The 12878-nt window shown below is 35.2% G+C and overlaps 1 protein-coding gene across 1 annotated transcript in view; it reads right to left on the reverse strand.

The window, feature by feature from the left end:
- LOC6643374 (serine/threonine-protein kinase WNK1) overlaps positions 1–10305 on the reverse strand; it is a 32402-nt gene extending 22097 nt beyond the window's left edge. Inside the window, exon 1 of the mRNA XM_023176346.2 lies at positions 9497–10305. Within this exon, the coding sequence (XP_023032114.1) occupies positions 9497–9734 (238 nt within the window). The 5' untranslated portion in view covers positions 9735–10305. The remainder of the gene's footprint in view (positions 1–9496) is intronic.
- Between the last annotated feature and the right edge of the window lie 2573 nt (positions 10306–12878).

Here is a 12878-nt window from a genome sequence, read left to right on the forward strand (position 1 = left end):
TACAAAATGTCTGAAATAGATTCCATATAAAAACTTGTTGATCAGATTTTGAACGTATATACCGTGTAAAGCGAGCGTAAAGGTCTTTTATGAAAATCTTGAAGACCAACATGTCGTATGATTTATTTTGCCTTTAAAATTTATCACTTAAATGTATAAAGTACAAGAATCAAAATATAGAATAAACTTATTTATTTATATATAGTATGATTGGGCAATGATTATAAATTACAGCCAATCTTCTTACTAACTATAGCTACAAGGCCTTAAGCTATATAGAATAAACTTAATTTCGACAATAGGTCAAAAGTATATTTAACATTTGTATACCCTCTTAGACGGATTATAACATAGAGAAGGAGATATTTTCGATCCTACAGAGTATATGTACATATCGAAAGATCAGGTAGGCATGCCGATTCAATATATCCAACTCCACTTAACCGTACGCTTTTAATGAGAAGAACTATCTCATAATATATGAAATATTTTTGAGATTTTGAACTTATTTAAGAAAATTTATTCAAAGAATTAAAGATTAGAAGGGCCATTTTAGTTTGAAACTGTAAAACATCATTAAGTTTTGAATAAAAGTCAAATCGTGGTCAATCTTCCAAAAGAAGATTATTTCAAAGGCCACACAAAACGGTGCTAAAGAACTTCAGAATTGCAATAGCCATACCATGTCTTCAACGCTTAAACTAGTTGGGAATTGCAACTAATTAAAGCGAAAAAAGATTAACGAAGCCTACAATACCGAAGTCCACCTTTTAGTGCATAAGGCGCTATAGAAAATTAGTGTAAGAGCTTCGCCCTTAACAAACTAAGTTCATGGCCCATTACTTCATACAGGGTATATTGTAACCTATAGAAAAAGGGTTTTTTGAAAAAAAAATTCCACAGCATATTACAGCAGCTTTACATACAGCATGTGTAAAAACGTCGTGCCTTCCGTTTTGGTTTATCTGGTTACATTACGACCTTTTTGAAATTTCTTCTTCTTTTGCAAGATTGACCTCGATTCGGCTTAAATGCAAGATTTGACTTAAAATTCAAAAAGATTGTATTCTAACCAGACAGTGTTGAATAAAATATTTAAACCGAAGGTTGAGTTTTAGTCTCTTGTTCCATACGAGCATATATGTCGGTAAATCTATATGGGAACTACTGATAACGTGACAGAAAACTTCCCTAGAAATCTTACAAGATGAATAATTAAGGCTTCTTTCAATGAAATATTGCATATATTTGAAAGGCACAGGCAAATAAGAGATAGATAATTATCTTACACATTTTCTGAGAGAGAAAAGTCTTCAATAAACTTTTTCACTTTAATCACCCACTCATTTATTTGCTCTTGGTTATCTTATCACCTTGTTACTCGTTCAACTTACTCATATAATCACATTGCAGGGGTTCTGGAGGCTTTTCATGTATTTGCTTTAGCCAATGCAGCAAAGTGGATAATTTACTCCGCCTATTTGGATCTGTGCGTTCCGAATTCAAGATGTTGGTATCATAATCGAAATTTATATCAAATTTTGCCATTTCAAAGGCCTTCTGCATGGCATTGCGATACATTTTATTCACGTTTCAACTGGGACACACTCCACACTTAACTGAGAGTTTTGTGTTAGTTCCAAGTTCCAATTTCAGGTAGCATTAGTTTGGGGGTTATTATGATTGGGTTTTTGTACACAAAAATTTTGTGATAACTGACTTTTTTTTACCTCGTGGCTGTCGTAAATTTGCAATATCATTTTGTCCAAAGCTTTTGTCAACGATGTTCCATGTCAATCATTTCAGACAGTTTTCGCTTTTCAATTACTCATGCAAACGAAAAGAACGAAGCAAAAAAAAAATATATAAAAATAAATAAAGCAAATAGAGGAAAAAATCCCCACTAATTTTTACTGTCATTATTCAAAACAAAATCAACAGAGAAAAATCAAGCAACAACAACAACAAAGGCAACAAAATAAGGAGAAGATTTATGATGTCGAACAATAGAACTTGTGAAAGGGCAAAATTTTTGATTGGATGGTTGGGCAGAAAGTTTTTGGAAAAATATTAAAATTAAACCTACTAAAGAAAATGCATGAATGAAGGCCTCATTTACAGCGAGGGTCAGTTCATACAATTGTTATTGGAATGACCCTCGTGTACATGCATTGTTGAAATGTTATCGACTCGAATGCTGTCAAATGTCATTGCCTGATCCAAAAAGGCTCAACAAAAGCCTTTTATTCAATTGTTTGAAAATTCATCAACATATGTTATAATTTATGGCCTATTTTAAGGGGGGCGCTGGCAAAAACATTCATAAATTATACAAAATGGCCTAATGTCCTTGACCACCTCCTAGCTAGGCTAGCCAGCTAGCTGGATGGCATGGTCAACCGCTAATTATGACTGTTATTTATGCGCTTACAAATTGACTAACAATTTGTGATTGCGAGAAACAAATACAAACAAAACTTTGAACAAACCACAACGGGCCATTAGAGAGGAAGTCCGTGCGAATATTCAATGCAATTGCAAGGAAGGAAGGACGGAAGGAAGGAAATTTCCTATTTGATTTTGGTCTCGTTTCGGTTCGGTTCGGTTCAAATATTATCGTATTTAATGGCACATCATAAATTCAAGTTGCTAATGGCAACAATTAGTCCTTGGTTTTGGGTTTTTTGTCTTTGCTTCATATATTTGTGTTTGGCACAATTCAAAAGTCATATTTTTCGTGGTTGTGCTCCAAATGGCAGCAATCCCTTTCTTTTTTGTCCCTGTCAGCACTCCAATGTGACAATTTTTCATTCTAACAGCTAGGCATAAATCTCTAATATATGCTGGAACGAAGGCCTCTCCCTTTCTCCCTCTCTCACTGGCATAATCTATCTCTCTTTCTCTGTCTAGGTCACACGCTGTGTTTTGGTGGGTGGCGAAAACTCAATTTTATTTCCACTCCAAAAAAAAAACTATTTCAATGCCACGCAATTTTTGACGTGGTGTAGATTTAAATGAAATGGAAATGCCATCCACCAGCATCAAGATACTATATCATTTTCATCCTAAAAGTATTCTACATTCTGCAGAAAAGAAAACTCAGAATGCCAAACGGAATTTCATTTACGTGACTTTCAATTAAATGCAGCTACAACTAAAGAGAGTTTAAGTGACTATGTGTGTGTATGTGAGTGTGTGTAGGTGTAGTTGTTGGGGGCTGTAACGAGAAAAAGTTGTCCCTACTTTTCGCCGTGCATTTATAAGTACGAGGGGATGATACTTTTCTTTGGCATTCTTTTTATTTGAGCATTTCTTCGTTATTTTCTTCTTTTTTGCCCAACTGGAGGTTGTAAAAAAATACAACGGCAAACAAATACCACCGACTGCGGATAAGCATGTAAAGGCTGCTGGCAGTGGTAGGCGTGGCATGTCTATAAATTACACGTGTGTGTATGTGCTTGGAACCTCCTACAACATCTCCTCGGACGCCACAAACTCGTAAATGCAGACATTTCGCGGCAATGTGGCCAAAAAGCGCAATACATTGTCGACTTGGATTGTCGACTTTTAGATACCCTGTGACAAGTATCTATATGCAAAGCGAGTAAAATATGAAGTCTCTTTTTCACATAGTTGTTAAGAAAGTTTATAAACCTCTGCACGAACAAGTAGACACACTGTCCTTAAAAATACTCATACCCCTTTAATTTAGGGTATGGGAAAAAGGGTTTAATATACCCTTTATAATAAAGGGGAAAGTGGCACAAGTATTTGGAATACACAACAGGCATCATACTATATGCATTAAATATTTTTATTGTTAGATTCCCAGTCATATATAAAATTTTAACATTTTCGTTTTATGGCATTTTCATTTTGGTTGGCATAAATAAATCAAGCAATGAAAAATGTTTTTAGGGTAAAGTGAATAATTGGGCTGGTAAACGATGCTTAGATACCAAATAGAGCAAAAATATGGAAAACAAATAAAAACTCTTCACCCCCTCCTCCCTCTCGATTCCCCTAGTAAGTTGAGTCAGTTTGTATAATCCCCAGATTAGCTTTTGTCTCTCCATTGGCTTAGATGCAATGCAGTCAGTGGCATTTTGTGGCATTAGAGAAATGAAATTTATTTCAAACTTTACCCCCATTTGGCAGCTGTTGGCTTAGACCTAAAAACCTCTTTTGGGTTTTTGCCTTTGCCTTCTGTTGACCTTAGACTTACTTCTCAAAAACTCTTTTCTTGGCCTTTCACTTTTCCTTCTAGTTTTCTCCCAATTGGCTGTCACTTGCAATCTCTATGCCGTTTCTATATCTCTGGCAGCGGATCAAATCAATTAGATGACCTCCGAATCTATGAGAGTCCAAGGCTAAATTATTGAATTGCAATGGCAGTAAATTTCTCAGAAAAATTTAATTGTCACCTGCAACTTCAAATTGCCATGTCCGTGTCCGTATTGGTGTCGATGTCGATGTTGTTGTCGGTGCATATGTCCGTGTCCGCAGTGCCCATAAATTAAGATAAATGAAGTGATGGTAGCCATGTCGCCAGCTACTTATCAATGTTGCCATTGGACCCCTCGACCAGCAGAAGCAACAAACATGTTTGGCAAACATCCAGAAAAACGCCGAGAATATACAGAAAACCCCCAAACTGAGATGAACACTTATTTTTTTTTACACTTTAAATTGAATTCTCATAACATTCGGCTTGGCAATTGATGCCAATTTCAATAAAACAAAAAAAAAAAAACCAAGAGACTTAGAAAAGTGAAGACTCCGACTGAGCTAAATACGATTCCGTTTAGAATTTCGACTTCGACTACGAATTAAACAAAGTTATCCTTCACAGAATTCAATAGGAAGCATTCAATGCTCTTACAAAATTTAAATAGTTTCCAAACATAGGCGGATGTAGGGATGTAAAATGATGGTACTTGCCCCCTAAATTATGCAAAAAATATATGAAAATTCGTTTTTGGAAATTTTAATAAGCTCTGTGAATAAAAAATGCTTTTTGAAGCAAACAATATCTTAGGATATTATTTTAACCAAAAAGCATACAAAAATTTGTCAAAACCAATCAATACTTTTCCAGTCTATTCCATACTTTAGGGATCCTGGATCCAGCAATGGTTTCAAAGATATGAAACTAACTTAGTCAACCTTAAAATCGCAACATTCTGAAACCAGCACGACGTAAAGTAAAGAATATCGATATTTTAGCATTCTTAATAATTAAGGTTTTCACATAATTAAATCTTACCAAATTTAGCACAATCGTCATTTTATGCCATAAAGTTTAATTAGTGAGAGTCGCAGTCCACGGTAGATGAGTTGTCTAAGTGGCCTAGTCATTTAGACAACTGAACAACGAGGATCCGGGTTCGAATCCCAGGCTAGTGTATGGATGTAGTTTTCGTCTAAGCCGAAGGCCTTAGTTGCCAGTGATTGTAAAATATAGTTAGGTTGATAGTTTACAACTATATCGTACACTTTAGTACAATACAATACAATTAATTAGTGAGATTATTTGATTTGAAACTTAGTATTCAAATAGTCCAGAACATGAAAAAAATTGACTTTTTTTTACCACGCCTACGTTTTAATTGAGCATTTACGTACACCTTCCAGTTACTGGTACGGCCAAAGCCGGATGGAAACTTAATCAACCATTTAGACTCTTAATAACACAAAAACAATTTTCGCTTTTTAATATAACATACTTTGGCCTGTAATATTTATATTTTACACCTTTTTCAGTCCATGCGTTCAAAAACTAAACTAAACTAAGGGCACAAAGTTCACAAAAAATGCCAGTCAATTTCACCAGAACAAACCACTGCCACAACCAAACCTGACTTGGGAAACAATTGCAGAGCTTAAATCATTTCGATATTTTCCCTGATTTCTTTTATATAGACATTCTACATTATATTTGTAACATTAGAAGTGACTTGTTTGAACTCATGTCAAAAACTGGACGATTGGACCCAATCTTGAGACCTTACACCCAGAGACAAGAAACAAAAGTTTAATAAGAGTATTTAGATACTTTCATTTTTATTTGTTACTATATATTACAAAATATAAGTATTTCAAAAGTGTATTTCACATTTCCATTACATTAGTTTTAGTCTTCTGGAGAAGCTGCGAGGAAAAAGAGTATTCAAATTGTCGCTGTCGAGCAATTGAAACCTTTTTTCCTGCCGATTGTTGTTGGCATTTCAATTTGCTATTTGTTTTGTGGCAGCCTTATTTCGTATTGTTATGTGGCATATTCCAATTTTCATTTTTCTTTTTTTTTTCCCCCCATTTTTCCGCGTTTTTTTGAAGCCGTTTCACTCTCATGCATATGCAACAGCCTCAGTCAAAACGCTGCATAAATCATACGCAGCGTTGCATGTTGTTGAAGGTTGGTGTTTGTGTTGCCTACTTTGAGGTGCGGAAGAGAATCTCCTTTTTGTAAGCTTCTTCTATGGTTCTCTCTCTGCATCCCTTCCCAATTTGATTGTTGACTTTTCCTTTTTCAGTCTCTCGCTATGGGCCGGCGACTGGGACTAAATATTAATTAACCGGAAAGACGACTTAAGCATGAATCGCTATTAAATTTTCTCAATTTCATTTTAGTGGGTCAAAAAATATGGCCAAGTGGCAAAGCCATTGGTTCTGTGGGTCATATAGGCTATAGTTTGTGCCTGTTTTGTGGGTCACTTTAAGCATAATTATAATTAAGAACAAGTAGATGCAAGAGAAACTGTCAAAGGGGAAAAAGGTTAGTGGAAAAAGAAAATCTGTTTCACTTTCTCTTTCGTTACGTTGTGGTTTTTGTGGCGTTGACATTCATAAATTTTAAATCAAGTCGCAATGCTGTTAGCAATGATTTCTTGATTTTAGTAAGCGATAAGATATATAATTAACATAAATCTGTTTAAATTTTAATTTAAATTTCTATTTCCATATACCATTCGTTAAACCATTTCTTGTCTTTGGCTTTCCTTGTTTTTATCTAATACTAACAATTCCAATCAGGGCTGACAAATTGCCAATCGATTTTGATTTTTGGCAATCTTTTTACTTCTTTCTCTCTCTCTCTTTCTCTCTATCTCTCTCGCTATATCTTTTTTTGGTATTTCTTGCGTTTATGCCTAAAAGTTGTTGCTGTTTTGTCGTTTTGTTTTTTGTTTTGTTGATTGAATCGAAGACAATGAAATGGCAATCAAAGTCACGTGTTGGCATCGCCAGCTGCAGAACTAGTTAGCATGCTAGATTGCTGAAATATTGGTGTAGAACAAAACATCAACAAAAGAGCAAAAGAATCGAAAACACAAAGCACAAAGCAAGTTGATTTCAGCAAAACGAATTTTAATATACTTTAGCTATGTCAATATATATACCATAATACGATAGATTATAAATTTATTATTTGTTATTGTTAGTATTAATTCATAAACCTTAGTCTTTAGAATATTACTTTCACAAAGGAAATATATATACATATTAAGGACAAGTGAATAGTTATTTGAATGAATAAAATTTATATTTATGAATATGATAGAAATCATGAAGAATATTATGAAGGTTTCGCGGTTAAATATATATTCCTATTTAGTTTTTAAGTTAGATATGAGGTTTTTGCATTCAATATGAATCGCAACTACACAAAATGGGTTCATTTGTTTTCATATGCCTTCAAAACTTGCGAAAAGTATCATATTCTCTAATATATAATTCTGAACTAAGTTTTGAGAATATAAAATGTAAGGTATAAAAAACTGAAACTTTTTGAAATGTTAATATGGGAAACTTTAAGTCCTTTATACAGTACAATTAGTTTAAAGATTTTGGAAATAGAAAGAATTAAGAAATTATCCTATATTTTTTTGAAACAATAAAGAAACTATCAAAGGTTCGGTTGCTAGAAAAAGCTTAAATTTTATTGAATCAATATTTTTCGCGTCACCCACATCGTTTCGAATTCTACGACTACTTTCAAGTGTGGAAATTACTACTTAAAATTCAAGTCTGTACTCATGTATCCCAAGCCTATTAAACCTTCCAACAAAACAATTTTACATTTTGAATAGTGATTCCGGGAGAAGGAAAATAACCCAATCTTCATTCGTTGAATTCAAAATATGAACTGATTTTATTTACAAAAGTGTTGAACTTTAGACTCTAGGCGACAATTGTTCTTAAAAATGCTTTTTGGGGGGTTGAAAATTTTTTATATCTCATGCTCAGCGCTGGTTACTTGATACCGCGCCGTTGATATAATCTTAAGTGTTTTCCACAGCGTGTGGATGCATCTTTTGTTTGGTTTTAAGCAATAATTGTCATATGAATCTTTATGACATGTTTTTGTTTTATATTTTTGTTTCGTTTTGTATATTTCTTGGTGCATCTGATTTGGTGAAACCATTTCAGATGAACACGATGTTTAATCTTAAACACATATTATAAAATGTGATGATTCTTTACTTTAGAATCGGACTTTGTTAAGCTATGCGTAAAAAGGTGAACTCTATCTTGTTCAATCTTGTATATAATCTTTGCCAATCTCTTTTCGCTTCATTTAGTTGTAATTCTCAACTAGTTTTAGCGTTGTATGCATGGTATGACCATTGCGAGTCTAAATAACTTAGTATAGTCTGCTGGTGATACAAGTGGCAGATAACTATACCGACAACATTTCTGTGCTTTTTTCACATCTTTGTGAAATATTTAAAAGTAACCTTAAATTGCTTAATATACATAATATAGTTAACGCTTCGAGGAAGTCCTTTAAAACCATAAATATTAGGCTAGCTCTTCTAAATGCATTATGTAAAATTGTAAATCATAAGCGGATCTAGGGCTGTAAAATTAGAAAACTTTGCCCCTTAAAGTATGCAATAGGCTTGAAATGTTTTCAAGAAACTTACAACTTTTCATATGCCTTGTAACATACTAAATGTGTATAAGCAATCTTTTATTATTCGACAGGACATTCCAATAATTCTTTACTTTTTAAAACAAACAAATTTTACACTTCTTATTGCATAGTTTAGGGAGCAAAGTTTCTCAATATCACTGCCCTAGTTCGGCAAATGATATGAATTTATCTAAATAAATGAAGCCATGTTTGTTTATGTAATAAACTTGAGTAATAACTTTTATTTCAAACTAAGCCAAAGCAATAATTCGTCTAATCTATCACAATAAATAGAGTATTAAGACACGAAATATGTCATGGCGAAAACATCAAAAATATTGTTATGATTGCCAGGCACAAATGCAGCAGATATAAGGGTCTAATGGGTATAATGGGTAGAACAGGCGGCTCAGGTGTGGAGGCAGCTGCAGCAACCCCAAACGAACAATCCCAACAATTAGATGCCAAGAAATATTTAAGTATGTGTGAAGGTACATTTGAATTTCCAAGCCAATTAAGCTATTAAGGCCTATAAATATATGTGAGTGACATGGCATTCTGTCTCTCTTGCATTTGGCTTACCTTTGCTGTTGGGTCCATTGGCCGTCTGCAGCGAGGACATGGGTATGGCCAGGCAATTGCGCGCAGACGGCGCTGGCACTGGCAGTGGCAGATCCTGTGGCGGCTCTGAGCGTGGGCAAGGTGAATAGGCAATCTTTCCCCGACCTGGTATTGGGCTGACACGGGCATGTCGACCACCTCCGGCACCGCCGCTGCTGGTGAGAGCCCCACCGCCACCGGCGCCACCACGTTCGCTCATCTCGATTGACTGTGGTGCTCAGAGTAAATGCATATTGCATGGCATCATCCTCTTTTCGGTTTAGACCTTGGGCCGGCTCATGCTACAAAAAAAAGGGATATTGCTGGCAGTATTGGGCATCTCTGGCCGGGGCCGGGCTTGGCTATCTTCTTCCGGCCACTTTATGCTAATATCCAAATGTCGCTGTCTCTCTCTCTCTCTTTCTCTCTCGATTCAGTTGGTTGGTGGAAAAGTATCTTTTATTGCTTTTTATGGACCCTTGAACTTTTTGCTGAATCTGAATCCGACCTAGAGATAATGCACCGAGTGCAATTCTTTAATTCATTGTAGCCTGACCGTGAGCGAGGTTACAGGAAAGTGCCAAAGCATCTGTGCGTGTGTGTGTGTGTGTGTGTATTGCTTCACTTGTATGGGTGTGTGTGCCTGTGGCAAGGACATTCCGCAACGACTTTACGAATATCCTAACGGCACTTTACTTCACTACACGAGAGTAACAACAAGAACAAGAACAACATCATCAACTCTACCATCAACTTCATCATCATCGTTTCAAATAATAACAACAACACTAACACAATCGCAGCAGCATCGGCGACTGCACCGTTCGATGTCCCGTTAGCAACTGAGACGACACAAAATGGCAATCTACTATATACAACCAGCACGACCATAATAAACACACACAGAGCACGAGAGCGAGAGACACCGCGAGACAAGGAGAGCGAGAGGATGACAGTTTCTCCTCTCGTGTGCCCAAAAATAACACGATGCCAAAACCCGAGCGCGAGAACTATTCAAAATCAAAGCAAAACAAACAAAACAATAGAAAAAGAAACACACAAGAAATGTGGCAACCCAGAAAGCGGCAGACTGCAACTTGTCTGCCGCCATCCTCCTCCTCCTCCTCCTCGTCCACGTTCTGAAAACGCATTTCACCTCTGGCGACTTTGTTCAAAATAGCATCCTCCCCACTGCATCCGGAGAGAGAAAGAGCACCTGAGCCACCAGCCAGAGAGGGAAAAAATTGAGCTTTTGGCGGCAAGAGAATTTCCGGCGTAAAGCTAACGCAACACGGCCAAAGCTTTATTCATTCACAAAAAATGTAAACGTAAAGTCCAGAGAAATCTTACGTAGAACCATGGGCGCTTTTACCATTTTGAGTGGAAGAAACTCAATGTAAACAGCCACATAATCGTTAAAACTAGTGGAGAATCTCAACTTAATTGAGAGAAATCGAATTTGAGGCTTACCCAAAGGACTCTAAAATCATTCAGTTAAACATTCATTTAAAAAATTATTGTATCGACCTATTTAATTAAATGTCGCATATCAAACCTAAGGCACGGAGTTTACGAATTAATTGTAAAACAACGTTTAGAACTATCCAAAAAACAAATAGGGTTTTGAATATATTAGAATATACTATATAATAATATTACAGTGTGATGCATAGTTTGTTTGAACTATGTATGCTTCTTCCACTTGAAAACTAAAAAGAACTTTGGAATTGTAATCTATGCTTGCCTTCATTCGCTTCATCCAGTTACAATTCGCAACTGGTTTTAGTGTTGAAGTAGTGGTATGGCCTTTCAATTCTAGAGTGGTTACCCAGGTCTGCCGATGAGAGTTCTTAAAACAGGGCTCTACAGACAATCTGCCTGCTCATTCGAACCATTAATTTAAACTTGTGGAAACACCTATTAGTAACTTATTTTAATTTTTTTTAACTTTTTTCCATATCTGTTCTTTCTAAACATTCAGCCCCAAAAGTTTTCCACATCCTCCGGACAATTAAAAAAACATCTTAACGAGGATTGTAGCAAAATATATTAATAAATTTATTTTATTTAAACTCATCTTATATGAAATAATCGCACTACATTAAACATGCTCTTTATCTATTACCTGTGGATTGCGTTTAGTAAAGGTTTTTTTGTATGGACCAGTATGGATTTTGACCAAATCGAAGTGAACAGATATGGCTAACGGCGAGCAACCAGTTTTCATCCGATTTTCTAAAAAATCTCAAAGTCAAAACTCAGCCCATTATTAACATTTTGGCACAAGAACGATCTCATTATTTTACTGGAAAACTGCAATTGTGTAAATGTAAAAACAATGGTACAAAAAGACTTGAAATTATATAAAATATTAATCATATCGTCCAAATTAAGCTGTAATGGCTCAATTAGATGAATCGTTTCGAACATACAAAGGAAAATGTAAGATTTAAAATGGTATAGGTGTGATTTATATTCTCAAAGCTTGTCTTTGCTCTTTCCTCTTCTTGTGACATTACTTCAAATATCAATGAATGGTATCGGTTTTATTCCGAGAGGCTAAACATTATAAAATGTTTAATTTGTATTGAACTTTCGGATACTTTTATACCGCATTCTGCTTGTTCTTGAGAAACCTTAAAATATGTTTATACTATACACATATGTAAAAATCGCGTAGGTGACTTTAGCTTAAAAGTCAGATTGAACATCAATTATGTGCATTTTTCTTAAAAATTCAGTAAAAAATTGATTTGCCTCTTTCATTTTTATTGATCCACAGATTCAGTAGTACCTAAAATTTGTCTTAAATTACAAACTAAGGAGGTAATGGGCAAAAGAGTTAATAACAAGCCTTAAAGACCAGTCGAAAGAAAACATTCGAATTATTACCTTTTTTGTACAATGTGGCTCAAGTTTTGTTTTGTCAAACAGTTTATCAAACATGTGGCTTTGCAAGGGCGTTAGAATATACCTTTGCCACTGCAGTTTTTTAAAGTATTGATTCGATGTACTCAATGTATGCAATTATAAAGTTTTAAGGTAAATTTTCAATATATTTTATAATATTTAGCTCATTGAAGGCTTTCGTCATTAATTATTAAAAATTATTTAACACTCGCATTTACTATTAAAAAATTACATGACGAAAACATTCACAGCAGACCTTTAACTTGGCATCGGTTTGAAGACATAAGGCAGCCCTCTTATGTCATTCACGGTGTGCAGTGCTTTAATCTTTGGTTTCTTTCGCAGATTATTGAAATAGAACTCGAATACGTTTCCATAATCAGCGGACACTTCCAAGGCCTTAAAAACACTTACAATAATCGCCAGGACTGCCCATTAACACCTATCGAACTTC

Source organism: Drosophila willistoni (genome assembly GCF_018902025.1).
Source record: "Drosophila willistoni isolate 14030-0811.24 chromosome 2L unlocalized genomic scaffold, UCI_dwil_1.1 Seg168, whole genome shotgun sequence".
In the NCBI taxonomy this organism is placed as follows: Eukaryota; Metazoa; Arthropoda; class Insecta; order Diptera; family Drosophilidae; genus Drosophila; species Drosophila willistoni.